Below are 15,783 nucleotides of genomic sequence, written 5' to 3'. Positions count from 1 at the left end.
CACACGATTTACTTGGAACACAAAGCTCTCACAGATGAAGGCCTCCTTTATTTATGTTAGAACAAGTAGACAAAAGTAGAGAACCATTGAAAATGTACATACTATAGCCATGAGTCCGCACATATCCAGGACGTTCAGCGTTCTAGCTGGCAAAGCTGCAATGAAAACTAACGTAACAGAATGGCCTCATCAGCTTCAGTCACATTTGAAAGATGCATGTTCAGTAATGTTCATGCACTCCAAAGTGTAATATGCTTTCTTTGAATTTGGTTCCGGGGGGTATTTCGGGAGCCCAAAAAAGAATAAACATAATCAACCAATGGAGCTAGCGGCTGCAACTGCTGCACCAGGCCTGGCCGCATGAAGGTACCACTGGCCCAAATTCGTTCACACCCGGAGCCTGTTACCGAAAGACACTATACAAGTGTACTTTAAGTTGTTAGCTTTGGCACAACAGTGGTGCCCGAACAAGTGGTGGCTATGGGTGCACCTCGAACCAGTCACTTCACCTGCCTTTCCAGAAAGGACATTGGTACAGGCACAGAGCTGGATGACCCCTCGATGATAGGTGCCGATCTTGTTGCAGTGATGCAGTGATGACCAGCCGTCTGGTGACTTGCTCTCTTTGTGGCCTTTTGCTGATCACCAGGAAGCACCCACTCGGGATGTCAGCATTGCTCTCCCAGCAACTGTCCAGCAACTGTCTTCAGCCTTCAGTGCTAGCTCAGTGCATCTTGGTGTCGAAACCATTCCCGTACAACTGCGCCGTTTACTCACCTCTCCCTTTCATGTCGAAGTGGTCTTCCTCGCTACTGCTTCTGCTTAAAGAGACACTAAAGGTTACTATTAAGCCAACGTGGACTGTTGAAATACCATCCCAGAAACCTCGAAACGCTTGTTTCGTGCCAAGGAGAGACTTATTTTAAGAGGAAATGCGTTCTGAAGCGTCCGCATACCTCTAGCGCAGTTCAAATCGCCTGCCCTCCGATCGAGGAGTACTGACATCATGGTCTCATAGTGACGTTGCGCCATCGGTGAGTAGAACGGCGTCCGCAGGCGGCGCTACGGCTTTTCTGCGCAAAACGCAAACGCGCGGCCAGAAACAGAGCCAAGACAGAGCCGGCAGCAGAGCTAAAGCAGGAGTATGGTGGCTAGCGGAAGGAGAAACGCGCGAACATGGGGCTCTTGCACTGCCCAGGGGGCGCTGCGAGAAAGGTGCTAAAAAGCGCCCTCTGTCCTAAAATGGGTCGTACCAAGCTCGGTAGTCTGCTTCGGAAAGCACGTTTCCAATATGGACCCGCCACTTTCGGTTGTGTTGTAGCACGGCCTGCTGCGTATATCGGGCGCCGAAGATTTTTTAAAGGTGGCACACTGCGTAAAGGCAAGAAATTATGCAGTGCCGAATACGTGTACGCCATTCAAGAATTAGGCGGCAAAGTTTTAGCACGGTGTCAATCGCAAGTGAAGCGAGTCGCGTACGAAGTGGAACTACAGGTAAGGTTTGCATGCTAGCTGCTAGATTCAGGCGCACAAATGCGAGGAAAAGCGTGCTATAAATGAATCCACAGCAGCGATAAGCAGACATCATGTGTACGGAACTGCTCGAGCACACGACGGTACGCGCCACGATGTACGAACTGCTCGAGCGCACGATCGTACGCACCGCGACGGCAGCGGTCTTTCGACATGTCGCCAAACGGCGGGCCTCCTGCAATCTTTGTTGACTGCATGCCGCTAAACTGATGCAATGGATATGAGCTCGCACGTACGTGCGAATCGCGCTGTAGCGCGAGCTTGTGCGCTGCTCGCTTGATGTAGCTTTTAATGACAGCGCTCGAACATCGATGTGCTGCAATCAATACTGCCTTGCTGCGCTGCCTCAACGTGGTGGCTTGAGATCAAGGATGAGCGCATTTAACTCTCTTAACCTGTGCTGCTCGTAGAATAGTAGTGAATTGTCATCGAATGAGCCCGACCATTTGTGCCCATTTGCACACACTTCACCACTTCGCATCGGTCGAATTGTTAATTGTCGCTGTGGGCGGGTCTCGAATCGTGAATTACCAGCCATGCCTGCTGCTATGTCAGTCTGCTGTCGGGACTGTAGGAGCAAAAGACCGAAATTTCGAACGCAGATAATCAAGCAAGCTTCAAGACAGGCGGAGCAATCAGCATGGCACGAAGTTTCGCGTACTCAGCGCGACAAACTGCAGCTATGCAGCGCGCCCAACGCTCCACTTCGTGAGGCCCTGAAGAAAAACAGTAGAATCTGATGTTGGGATTCAGGCCTTCTTGTTCATGGCAGGCCACGACGCAGAAGTAATGACGGTGACGCCTTTTCGAGGCTGGGCTAGGTCTCTCCGGATCGGCATCACCGATTCCTTCTGCTCCCAGCATTACGTCCAACGGCACACGGAGAGTCCATTTTCGTTAAACTATATATAGGCTGCGGCGAGCTCGCAGCGTGGTCTGTGAGAAGTGACGAGCCTTTTCGCACTCGCAACAGGGCATAAAAAAGTGCGAATTCGACGCAAAACTCGGCCTAGAAACGTGCTTCACCACAGCCAGGGCTCAATACGACCCAAGCTGGTACGACCCAGATGTCATTTCCCGCACCGCCACCAGGCGCCGCTACTATACCTCAAACTCCAGCGCAAGACGCCCATAAGCTGGTACTTCATTCTATGACGCAAACTTTGACGCTCGTCGCAACGGACCCTGACACCGACAGACTGGCTCGCGATGATGGGCTCAACTTCAGCGATTTGAGCACTGACGAGCGCGACCTGCTGCTGAGGGCTCGCGCTGCCGGCGTCATTGCGTACTACGACGGCGACCTCGACACCGGCTCTCCGGAGCGGGACAGCAACGAGGGCCTCGCACGGTATCACATGGACGTGGCATTCTCGCTGCTTGTTCCAAATGAAAGTTTTGCGAGCCAGCAGAACCCTCGCAGCACGACGCGATAACCAAACTACTGAAACCCCAAAGCGTCCGCGGCGCAGAGTCGAGCACGCAGAGTCGAGCGAAAACGAAACCTTTCGAACACCCATATTACTGAAGGGTAACGTCAAAATGTTATTTTTTCTTAGAATCGAATACATGTAGACAAGTAGCATTTTTTTCCGTACTATAATCGAATGAAATGATATTTTTAATACGAGTAGTTGAGTATTAGCAACACAAATTATGAGGAGTGCTTTTGTCATCGGGCCAGTACCGGAATGTCGCTGGGGGGTCTCAAATCGTGTCATGTATTTACCTAAATTTCTCGGTTACTAAAGCTCTGTTCGCGATTATATTGACGCCTTAGACGTTCTAGAACATTGCTCTACCACTTTAACTTGAGTTTCTGGTAACCTTTAGTGTCCCTTTAAGTTGGTGGGCCTTGGTTTGCCCCAAAGACCCAAAAGATGCACTGGGGCTTCTCTTGTAAAAATATTTTGTAAAAGCTTTTTTACACCGAGCGCCTATTACAACACACTGAAATCACAGTCGCTCTCGATAGACTGAAGCCATTCTGTGATGCCACCGTGGCATGCTCCCACCTCAGTTTGTCAGTCAAGCCATCCTTCTATGCGGCAAGAAAGTTAGATGGCAGCCACTATTAGCACTGGACCGCTGAACAGGTGGCGGCGCCTCGCAGAACAGTGGAATAGCCTGGGGTGACGACCGCACGTCCCGAAGGTCGCGTCGGCGCTTTGCGTGGTGTTTTCATTGCTTCTTTGTGTTGCATGTGAAAATGCCGTGTTCTACCAAGTCCAGGCAAATGTGTTGTGCCGTAGGTTGTGAGAAGACCCTTGCGAACATGGCAAAATGCCAAAACCGATGCATTTCTACAGATTCCCAGCGTGGGCTCACTTTCGTGAGCGCCGTGCCAAACGTGGATCTGCTTGTTTTGAGTAGGCAGAGGTAAGCGCACACGTCCAGCCCTACAGGTTACGTTTAGTAAGAATTAGCGATGACCTCTTCGCATATGCTATCTTCAAGCTTCCCCTGCTTCACGCTTTTCAGGTGCGACTGCACTGGTGACAGGGATTCCCATAAGCACATGTTTTTAGCCACCTCTTCGTGGGTAATCGCAAGTCTGGTAAGTCGTGCAGACCGAGCTACAATCCCATAATTTTTCAGACTTTGTATAAGGAGCCTTGCAGCTAATTGTCTTAGTCATTTTAATCGGTAAGTTTCTTGTGGAGGAACTGCTATGATATTTATATGTAACATTTTGAATCTCTTTCCAGTGACCGTTTTTCACGACCTATCAATAAAGTTGTCATTCAGCAGAAGGTGTGCCTACAAGTTTCTTAATGTTGTTGCGGATCTTGTGTAGTAGTACTAATCTTGTCGAGTTGTGGTGTACATTCCGTAACGCCCGCAAACACCAGCAATTAGGCTGGAACGTACAACGGGCTATCCGCGACCAGATTTCGACGGCTGGCGACAGTGCTCGTCGCTATGTTGTGCTTTGAGTGTCCCTTGTTTTTCTAGGTACGAGTTTGCCCAATAAAAAGTTAATGGCTCGTTGTTTTGACAAAATACTGTGTGCTTCTTCCCCATCACTACAATGGGACAATGTGCATTCTAAGCTGGTCACTTGTGCAGTTGTTCCGCAGAGCAAGCGTAGCAGTCGTACGATGTTTAATGGCTAAATTTTTCCCTGTGATTCACAAAAATGATGGCACAACATTGAACATTGTGCAGCTGTCAATTTTAAAAGCTTGAAGGCCTTGCTGGCAGCAATCGCGACACTTATATTGGTATTTATTCGATTCGTTTCCGAGTCAGCCTCGCCGCACTGCAACTATGCAATGCAGTGAAGCATAAAAGTGCTAGCAATTTGCTTGAGTGATGGGTGGCAGACCATCCGTGCTGCTCCTACTGCTAGTACATTTCGCAGTCACAAGTATGTCGAACCCTAAACTTCGATCCGCACATTTACTAGAACGTCAACTAACTCGAAGCAAAAAAAGCGCAACTTTGCGCCAAACAGCTGATTGCTTATCACCATCAATTACCCTTAGAAACAGACATAAAACTTGTATCGCTAGCCTTGTCACCAATACGCAATTCTCTTTAGGCTCTTCTGCACGAAAACATGCAATAAACTTATGTCAATAAGCAAACCATTAACAAAAACTTTGTTATTTGTAGTCCGTGTATTATAATATGGTGTCGTGAAACGTGCACGATTTTGCACAGCGCACAATTTTGTGCGCTGTGCTGAAGGAAACATAACTAGCGGTATAATTCAGTGCTACACGAATACTGAGGCAGAACAAGCAGATCGCAGAGCATCATGTGCTGGAACACGGTAGAAAATCCTGTCCCCATGCGGTACCCTAAAACTTGCCTTTGCCCTAATACCAAACTTGCGAAACGCTACTGCGTTAGTAATCTTCCGGGGTAAAGTGACGGGGGTTAGCAATCTTCCTGTGTAAAGTGACGGCCACAAACGCACAAATCCTGGCGCCGATCAGATAACAGCAGTTCGATGCGCTGCAGCCAGTCAGCTCCTCTGCTGCCTTGCAGAGGGTCACGATGTCGCAGCTTGACATATTGCCAGTTGCTATATTTGCAGTCCACAAAGCAACAGTCTAATCATAGTGCTCGCGAAAAGATTGAGACCGACTCTGACCACGGAGCTCTCGTCAAAATGAAGCACATTGCAACACAAGCAAACAACGCTTGCTGTGTGCCGGAAGTGCGTAAGTGTAGCGAGAAATTGTTCATGTACATTATTCTTTTGTTCCTTTCTTTTTATAGAAACAAATTAACTAACATTCCAACTATTTCAAACATCATTTGTTCACCATAAAGGTGGAAAAATTATCAATGAGGCACCCTGGGCAGCCAATCGAATAGCTTGCCCTACTAACGTCAATTGGGTGATTTACGTCGTACGGGTAGGGGTGGCTGAAAATTCCACCAAGCAGTGTGCTGCGATCGGCAGCGATGTACATCTTTATCTTTGTAAACCTTATAATAAATAACACACTTTACGCGGAGCACTTAGATGCATCAATTAATGATCAGAAGGACCTACTTTAACAACCCAATTTGTTTGTACAAATTCGTCAAAATCGTTTCAGGGTCCCTTAAGGACGGCATCATATTGAACCTGGAAAAATGCCCTTTTCAGGGCCTCTGAGGTCTCCTTCCTTGGAGTGATTGTCTCAGATGAAGGCATCAGGCCTGATCCATGTAAGGCAGTCCAAGCCATGGAAACTCCTAAGGATGTGGCAGGGGCAGACAATTAATTGCTGGGATTGATGACTTACCTGGCCAGATTCTTGCCACACATTTCCGACATCACAGCGCCCATCCGCTCCCTCCTGCACATGTCTGCCTATTGGACCTGGCAGCAAGATCAAGAGGCAGCATTCGCTAAAGTTTGTAGGGGTCTCATATGTCACAGAGTTATTGACCACCATGGGTTCGAACTTGGCGAGCCACCGGGCAGCATGGCAGAACAGGTGAACGTTCGCACAAAGGTACTGAGGCGTGCCTCAAGCCCCCCAAGTTAAGGAACTCTTGGCATCAAACAGCTGCATGGCCAAATACCATCCCGCATACGCTACTACAACTTCCGTAGACACAAGTTCCTCTTGGACTTGGTGTGGTCTTGTTGCAGACACAACCATCAGGAAAGAGTCGCCCAGTAGCTTTTCATTCGAGGTTGATGACAGAGACTGAGCAGCATTTTAGCCGGATGGAAAAGGAGGCTTTGTCTACGACATGGAGTGTCCGGCAGTTTGACGGGTTTGTCTGGGACAAAGGCAAGCGTGTGTGCATGCAACTCCTTGACAAAATTGGGCTGTATTCTTGGACAATCATTTTTGAAGACACTTTCACTTTTGTGATATTGCGCAAGACTAGCATCGGATGCGTGGAAAGGTGGCAACATTTTCACACTGTAGCAATTGCTACGAACAGGTGGGTGTCTGATTTCCCCTTTATTAATTACTTCTCTCCACCTTACGGGTTTCCGCAGAACAACTACGTCAAACACTTGCCTTTGTTTCGTGTGTTGTCGACAAATTCGACTTAGCCCTGCCATCTGCTAGTTGCCTGGTTAGCTCAGATGGTAGAGCGGCTGGCCTGGAAAGGCGGTGGTCACGGGTTCGAGACCCAGACCAGGACGAATTTTCCTTCAACTGCGAGGCTTTTCTTTTGAGGAACCCGTATGGGTTTCCTTTGTAGCAATTGCTACGAACAGGTGGATGTCTGATTTTTCCTTTATTAATTTCCACACTGTGACAAGATCGCGTGCTTGGCACTGTGCCAGGAATGCTGTCACTCATAGACATTGATGTGTTTTGTGTTAGTCACACGAAATTGAACGTATCGCTGAAAGTGACGGTCCGAGAATACGGTGCACCTTTTTTGGCCTCTCGTGGAACAGTCGTGCATGAACAAAGTAACTTATTTTCAAGTGAATCCAGTCTTTTGGACTCCCCTTTATTCGGACATTCTTGCGGTTCTCGTCGAGTCCAAATTATGTGTCAGTGACTGTATTAGGTGCGATTAAATTATAGGCTTCGAGAGCATAATAACATGTAGAGAATGGTCATGAGGGGCGGCTTGCTTCACACTATAGCACATGTGGCTGTAAACCGCCCTTTCAGAGGTGCCTTGCTTTGCTAAAAAACACTCGCTAGGTTGACAATCCCAGCTGCAAAAGGTTATAGACACAGTCATCAATGCCTGAACATCCCAACCCTATCTCTTCAAGAAAACAAAAAAAAAGATTGTTTTTTGTCGAATGCGTGCTTATGTCTGGAATAAATCACTCCGTGAAGTAGGCACAGGTGTACCCTTGTAATCCACCAAAACCAAATCCCAACCATTCTCAGGCAGATCACTTACAGCTTACAGGATGAGTAGCACTGCGTGAGAAATTCCAGCAGCTTTTGAAGGCTGGGCAACATGTGACCAGCAGTTTCCGGGTACTTCCACAGGTAACAGGCAAGGACCTCCAGCCTGCACAACAGAAATAACTGTAACATGTGATCCACAAGTGGCTGCTGCCACCCTTGAAATCAACATTCCTATACAGTTGGGCTCAATATAAAGATGTAACACCTTATTAAACCCAATGTTTCGGGTGCCGTTTGGCAGTGTTCCAAGCTTAATTCCACCAAAGTATGTTCGTTGTACACATTGTGGGGGTCTCACATGTGCTCTTAGGACAAAGGTACGACAACACAGTAGTGCAAATAATCACATGGGCAATTATACCTTTCATACACTAATGCAAAAGTCGGACTCCCTAGACAAATCTAGGAAGTCCGACTCAATGCGACTGGATAGCAGGCAAACAAGTTCGCCCCCATACTGGACTCCAATGCCTTGTCACTCACACATACAGTCAGACGAACGGTGGTGTGTTCGAACAATCATGTGTGTCCATTCCGGTGCCCAGCTCCTAGGCCTCACAAGACAGTCTCGCAGAAGCATGGATCGGTGCACGTGCATAACGTCTGCGTCGCTTGCCAACCCTGAACCAAAGCAGAAGAGCCTAGTCCTTGTCGCGCCCAACTAACTATGCTGTTAAGTAGTGTTAGCAGTGCCACACTCACGCCATCTCTCATAATATCTTGCAACCACGACGACGGCCGCCAGATCTTAGCTACGGGAAGAAGCCGGATTACAGGAGATGTAAGAGCCATGCGAGGAATACAACATCAGAGGACGCGTGAGAGTAGCACAAACCCACAACATTGTATTGTAACATATTGTTTCCTTGCAACCAGCATTTGTTTGTACCTCTGATTGCCTGTTGGCAAACATGAAACAATATACACACAGAACATTAAAACACCACGAAAGTTGTACAGTTATAATCGATAATTGTTATAACCAGATTTTCCTGGTATAGAAATATGCCAGGAAAAAGACAATGGTAAAAGGGATTTATTGCCATACTACAATAAAACACTATGCTAATCACTAGCTAAAGCAACTTCCACCATTTTGCAGCTCTAGATTTTACAGCTGGTTCAATGACAAGTCCTCTGCAAAAAGTAAGTATGGGTCATATCAAGAGCCATTTGTGAGCTTGTCACGAATTTCAGCTATCTAGAGACAGATAGGAACACTGTACAAACATATTAAAAACCATTTATCCCAAGAAACGATTAAAACTAAACGCCTAACCAAATGCGGCTAATCGTTCACGCCTGGCTACGCGTCGCGTCTGCGATGCCGCGCGCCCCTCTCCTACGCATCTAGACAGGGGAGACTCGCAGCATCGCATCGCATGTGTCAGGGAGGTCTTGATCTTGGGCGTCATATTGAGCATACGTGACGGAAGTGGCAGCTTGTGTATCTACATCACATGGCCTGAATGTACACTTCCAGCGGTTCAGAAAGATTGTTGAAGTTTCAGAATCGTGCGGAGACGCTGGGAGTCGCTGATGGTTTCGTGTCACTAGACCACACAGGCTATGCAGGCGATCAACAATGAAGCGCTGAATGAATAGACCTGCGCTTCAGTGGCAGGCGAAATACAAGCGCCACAAGAACGAGCACATGAAGAAGTGCTCGTGGATAGTCATTCCCAACACTGCCATAACAGGTGAGTGCTCGGAATTTTATACGGGCGTCACACCGGAGCAGTTTCAATTGCGATCGAGCCAGATCGGGATCAGATTTTGTGATCACGATTGCCTGTACTGCGCAATTTGCATAGAACCGATCATGATCGAGAAATTTGATCGCACTCTATCGCGATCGAAAGCCTGTGTGGAACCGGTATAAGCTGCCTCTCTTATCAGCCAGCTCGCCGATGTCAAAAACGCATTTCCATTTGTGCAGATGACATTATCACAGCGCTACAGAAGTGATGGAAGTCCTCGGGGAATAAATTTCGGTGCCTGGAAATACGCTTCAGAAAGAAAAGAGCCGCGCCATGCCAGACGACGTTCAGGACGACATCATCTGGCTGTTTTTCGACCAGATGATGTTCCTGCGCTATCAATGGAGTGTAGACCGTAACGGATCTTGAAGTTTCCATCTTAGCCGGCATGTTAAAATGAAACGCGGGATCCTAGTGCTTTCAATTTACCACGTTGACCGGCGATGTCATATATTTGTATTATAGCTGGTAATGCACCGCATTTATGGGGACCGACTCAAAATTGTGCTTACACGAGTAAATCGACACACAGTGTGCATTATATTCAGCTTTGTCTAATTGCCGATTTGTGCATCATCGCTGCTCTGATTATCGCATATTTCATTAAATATGATCCAGTAAGGGCACATACAAGCAGTACACTGATAGCCTTGTATATTTATTTATTTAGGTACCCACAAAGCCAGTTTGGCTTCGCAGTGGGAGCACAGAAGCCAGTGGGAACACGGAGCACTTGGGCAGCTCCTGGGGTGAGGACCTTCTTTAAACGTCTACATAGGCAAGCACTCATCACAGATACGTGGGCTCCAGTGTCGACGAGTGCTTGGACAGGTTCGTCATCTATTTTAACATCTATTAGCTCGTCCTTGTGGGCACAAACAGAGGATTTGCTGCAGTAGTCGGCAATGCAGCACCACCTCTGAGCGCTGCATTTCCTAGTTTTCCTAAAGGGCGCGGCCAAACGCCACAGGGGACGTCGCCATAGGAGATGTACGACATGTTTGTGGTGAACGAGACTAGTGTCCGTGCGGAAATGGTGAGCGACTGTACCATGTGTTCCTAGCAGAGTTGTCGGCGCTGTTTAGACTCTGCGGTGGACGAAACATTGTGGGCATTTGCATCAAAACGGCTCAGGTAGGTCGGCATGCGAGGTGTTGAGGGCCACGAATTGTGACAGTATTGCGCAACATGACCAACGCGGCGACAGGTGAAACAGATCAGCTGGTCGTCCACAGTTCTCCACTCAGTCAGGTTACAATAACGCGGAGAGAAGTGTCGGGGTGGAGCGAAAATAGTACAGTGAAACCTCGTTAAACCGTACCCGCTTAAACAGTAGTTTCGGTTTAAAAGTAGTAAAGTCAATTCCCCGACTCGGCGGCCATTGAACATAATGTATTTTGTATCCGCATAAACCGTACCAGCTTATTGCGTACGCATCGGTTAAAACGTAGCGTTTCCACTTTTCGTCGCGCAAACACGGCGGTGCGTCGTCTCCATCGGGCGGCCCGGCAGAACAACAAGCCTCAGAGATCGGTACAACGGCCTCCAAGCGCCCTGTGCGTTTGCACGTGAAGCCGCATCAACATCATTTCGACGCCGCATGGACGCCGTGCCGGAGAGCGTTGTGGCGTCGTGCAAGCGAGGACTCGCGTCATGCCGAAGCTAGGATAAAAAAGACGCCGGGTGCTCAGCATAGAAGAAAAGGTAGACATCGTCCGTGCTACCGAACGTGACACGAAGAAGTCGGCGCTGGCCCGCGATATGGATCTGCTGTTGACTACAGTGTGTGGCATTTGGAATGCGAAGTTGCTCGGCAGCGCTGCTGCGACCGCGAAGAGATGTCGGCTACGAGGTTCGACTTTTCACCATCGTTGCCGCCGTTGTTGCCGAAGTGTCAACTAGCGACAGTGATGAGGACGACACGGAAAGCGACAGCACGGGCTATTCAGGCCCGACAGTGGCAGAAGCTGCGCGTTACGTCAGCCTCATGAATGCGATCGTCGCAAGGAGAACAGGGGCGCGATAACGTAACTATTCCAAACGGAAAGTTCTCCGAACTCCGGCACCCGGCAATGATAAAGGCGCCCCGGGACTTATGCAGCACTACTGCGCGCGTGCACGGAGAATACGCAACGCCAACGAGGAATCTGCCGTGCGAGTGTTTGCCGAGAGGAAGAGGGCTGGCTGAGAAGCTGGCACGCAGCTTCAGTAAGTTTGAGGCCGCTGTCGTCGTGCTAGGCCGCCGCGATATCAAACGAACATAACAATTACGTCCCGCGAAGTGAATAAATACTGCATGTTTTTCCCCTTTCCTCGCACTCTCTCTGAGTTCCGTTTTCTACAGATAAGTGGGCGATCTCATGCTATTTCGCTTAAACAGTACTACCGTTTAGTACGTACTTTTTCCGAGCTCCGGCCGACTACGGTTTAACGAGGTTTCACTGTAGAAGGGCATACGTTAGCTCTAGGATTGGCAACAGCACATACAAAATGTAAACCAATGTTCTCAAGTTCCTGGTGGACAACGGCTTGTACAAGAGCAATGAAAGAAGTGGTAGCATCAGGGCTATGCGAACAGAAGGCTGCAGGCGCTATCTCATCCAGTTCACATCGAACGATTCACATAACCTCCTCTGATGGCGATGCATGCTGCTCTGCGGGTTGATCTTCACAGGTTGACGTTGCGGCAGGATTGGGAAATCTGGCGAATGGGTGCAAGACGCGTTGGCTTTTGGCCTGCTCGAATTGTTGGCACTTTTTAATGATAGCATCAGCTGTAGAGCAGCTTTTGCACATAAGCAGATTAAAGGCATCATCAGCAATGCCCTTAAAGGGATACAGAAGAAAAATCGAAGAATATAGAGAAAGCCCCACAGCTGCATTCCTAAGACACGATTGCTATAGTATATAGCCATTATTCGGGCTACTTTTGAGCGGATGGCTTTATTTTTTTACGCTTTATGAGCGGCCACCACGTCACTCGCAAAGCGCTCCCGACAACAAGCCGGCTGATCTGACGTCACACCTACCCTCAGCAGCCGCGGCGCGAACTGGCCGGCTGCGTAGTTTTGTTTTCCTCACGCTGCGCAGTGCAAAATGCAATGTTCTAGTGAGAATGATAGCATGAGCAGAGATTATGACTCCGACTTGGATGAGCGGCCTACTGATTGACCACGAACAATAAAGGCGTATGCCTACGATCCGTCCGCGTCGTCAAGCGAAATTGACGACGACCCGCCGCAGCAGTCCCCCTCTGCTGTGCCGAGGGAGTCTGGACCAGCAAAGTGGTGTTTACACTGTGCATTCCATGTACATGCCTTGTTAGATATGGAGCTCTTTCCTGCGATTACTTCGAGTTCCCCAAACCACTTCGAAACGCAGCGCAGCTAATTGAGGAATGCAGAAGCAGAAAAGCACATTCCAGAGGAGCGCCCAGGCAAACAAGTTGAAGGCCACAAGACAGGTGCAAACCAAGACGGCGGTAATGCACCGTGACAGCCAGACGTGCCGGGAAGGTCCAAGCGTACCTCTTCATCACCTTTGAAGAAGACAATTGCTACCGCTGAGGGGCCGTAGCACCGGGAGCAGGTGAACCCTCGGACAATGGAGCATGATCGCCCCTTCCCTTCTCCTCCTTTAAAGAAGCGCATTGCACCACTGCGAGGCAAGACCGCAGAGAGCCGCCGGGTGTGACAACGCGATACGGGCGCCAACCATTGGCTGAAAGTGGCGTCATGTGAGCGGACTCTCCGATTGGTCAAACATGACGTGACTTCCAGTGCTCGAAGGGTTTATAAGAAGGATTCCAGAGAGACCAGAACATTCCCTGATTCCCTGATTCACCTCTCTCGAACTTCTTGCCGCGGGCCGCAGCGTCCGAGTTGCTGCCGGCCCGTAATGACTGTATGAATGTTACATGACTCTCACCTCCCTGTACATAATGTAAAATAAACCCTCCCAAGTTTTGGTTTTCATCCCGAAGTCCGTTCTCCAACCCCTACATCTGGTTGGCAGCGGTAGGATCGTCTCCAAATGCATCAGCTGGTGGCAGCGCTACGGATAAACCTTCGTCGAGAGAGATCCTAAGCAACCGGGAAGAGCGAAGAAGAGAGAGCCTTCGTCGAAAGAGGTCCGAAGAAACTGGGAGTAGCGAAGAAGGAGCGAGCCTTGGACCCAGGGAGTCCGGAGAAACCGGGAGCAGCGGACGAATGAACCGGATGGCAGGGTGCTGCAACCGTAAGTGAGCGCGTGGTTTTTTTCCTTATGGTTCGCCAGACTCAAATGTTGTGTGTCCATTTTGATAGTTCTGGGGATCGGGAGTTTGACGCATTGTGTGTTTGCACAAATTAATTAAGGAAAACAGTTTTAACCACCTGTCGGGGCAGCTGCCATGGATCTTAGAAGGTTGACGAGGTTAGACTTGTTGGTGTGCGACGATTCGGGAGTTGAGGCGGACGAACGGATGAAAACGCCAGCTATCATAAAGGCGATTGAAGATAGTGGCAATGATGAGAAAAGCATTGAGCTTGCTTGGGAGGTGATACAGGAGCCACGGGAGCAAGAGCGTCGTGTACGTGCGCGAGAGCGTCGTGAACTTAGGAGTGAGCGTAAGCGTGAAGAACGCGAGAATGAATGGAAGCATGAGCTTCAAGAACTTACTCTTGGGTGTGAGCATCACGAACGTGAGAATGAACGCGAACACGAGTATCAGGAACGTAAGCTTGAGCGTGAGCAAAAGTATGAGAGAGAGAAGGCAGCACTGATCAAAGAGATACAGCATTGTGATGAGTTATTGGCACAGTTACCGCGCGTGTGCGTCGCTGGTAATGTTAGCGAGGTTGCTAGCGAAGGAAAGGGTACTTCTGACCCGACAGAAGCGAGCACCCATGTAGAGCCAGATGTGCGTGCAGAAGTGAAGTGCGAGCTGAGCGATGCAGTTGAGGGTAATTCTCAGGATTGCGAGCTGCGTAGCTCAAGAAATTACAACTGCATTGCTCAGGGATCGGTGCGGCTCTCCGCCAGTCTAGATGGCCTAGATAGGGATGATTCAGTTGTTAATCATTCGGACTGTACGCGTGAGACAGCGATCGATACCGACGGGCTGTGTGCCTATGCACAGCGTGAGCTGGACAATGTAGTAGAGGGCAGTTCGCAAGAGTGCGAGTTGTCTAACTCGAGTAAACCCTGCTGCATTGTGCCAGAGTCGGTTGGGCTGTCCGCCAGTCGAGGCAGAGAGTGTGTTGATTTAAGTGAGAATCACTCAGACTGTACGGGTAAGAGACCGATCCGGGCCGACGAAATGTGTACCGGCCAGCACGAGGCACGAGAAGGCGACATGAAAGTGAGTGCGAAGAGAAAGCGCCGTAAAAAGAAGCGCGGTAAAGACCGAAAGACGGTAACTAATGTCGCGCCGCCAAAGATGGCGAGAAACCCAAATGGGCAGGGCGCGAGGAAAAAGGTGCGGTCGTCACGGACGATGTTGACGCATCCAAAACGAGCGAGCCACAGGTCAAAGGGGGACCGCGAAGCATGTTCTGCACGGACGCGGACAAAGGGCACGGGGCAGTTAATCTCCTCGTCATTCCGTAGTTCTTTTCACAGCTCAGCGTGCAGTTCGAAGAAACGCAAGGTGGCAGGACGAGACCAGGTGGGGAGTAGCGACGCGGTCAATCGAGCTTGTGTTGAAAGCGGGGCGCCAGGACGCAAATTGGCAGGAGACCGTAACGTCTTGGGGGAGCTGATAATGAGTCAGCCCTTTTGTTGTCCCTGGATAGCCAGAGTAACTTTCAAACCACGCCCACCCCGGGCACGACTCAAAAGTGAGTCAGACATAAGTGTTTGGAAAGGGAGGCCAAGAGAGCTTCCGTAGAAGTAAAACATGTTATTTTGTTTTATTTTTGAGCATCGGAAAATTTCGCAATTTGAGACTAGGATTTCTTTCAAGGTGTAAGGTATGAGCTTTGTTTATGTTTTGGTTTGAGAAAGCTCCGAGATTTGAAAGATGCGTTTTAGGTAAAGATGTAGTCTCGCGAGATGCTGATTAATAAGTAGATAGGCTTTTTTTTGTGTGTGTGTGAGTAACCTGAAGGTCAAGGTTATCGTCGAAAGGCCTATGGTAAAGCGCGTGTGTTATTTAACCTTCTTTC

The 15,783-nt window shown here is 49.1% G+C and overlaps 1 protein-coding gene across 9 annotated transcripts in view; it reads right to left on the bottom strand.

Annotated features, from left to right (window-relative positions):
- tefu (Serine/threonine-protein kinase tefu) overlaps positions 1 to 15,783 on the bottom strand; it is a 1,084,056-nt gene that overhangs the window by 848,131 nt on the left and 220,142 nt on the right. For all 9 annotated transcript variants that reach the window (XM_070538252.1, XM_070538256.1, XM_070538258.1 and 6 more), the window contains one exon: positions 7,867 to 7,980. In XM_070538252.1, coding sequence (XP_070394353.1) covers positions 7,867 to 7,980 — 114 coding nt within the window. The remainder of the gene's footprint in view (positions 1 to 7,866; positions 7,981 to 15,783) is intronic.

The sequence above is a fragment of the Dermacentor albipictus genome, chromosome 5 (genome assembly GCF_038994185.2).
Source record: "Dermacentor albipictus isolate Rhodes 1998 colony chromosome 5, USDA_Dalb.pri_finalv2, whole genome shotgun sequence".
In the NCBI taxonomy this organism is placed as follows: domain Eukaryota; kingdom Metazoa; phylum Arthropoda; class Arachnida; order Ixodida; family Ixodidae; genus Dermacentor; species Dermacentor albipictus.
This window is presented reverse-complemented; position numbering and strand designations above follow the sequence as displayed.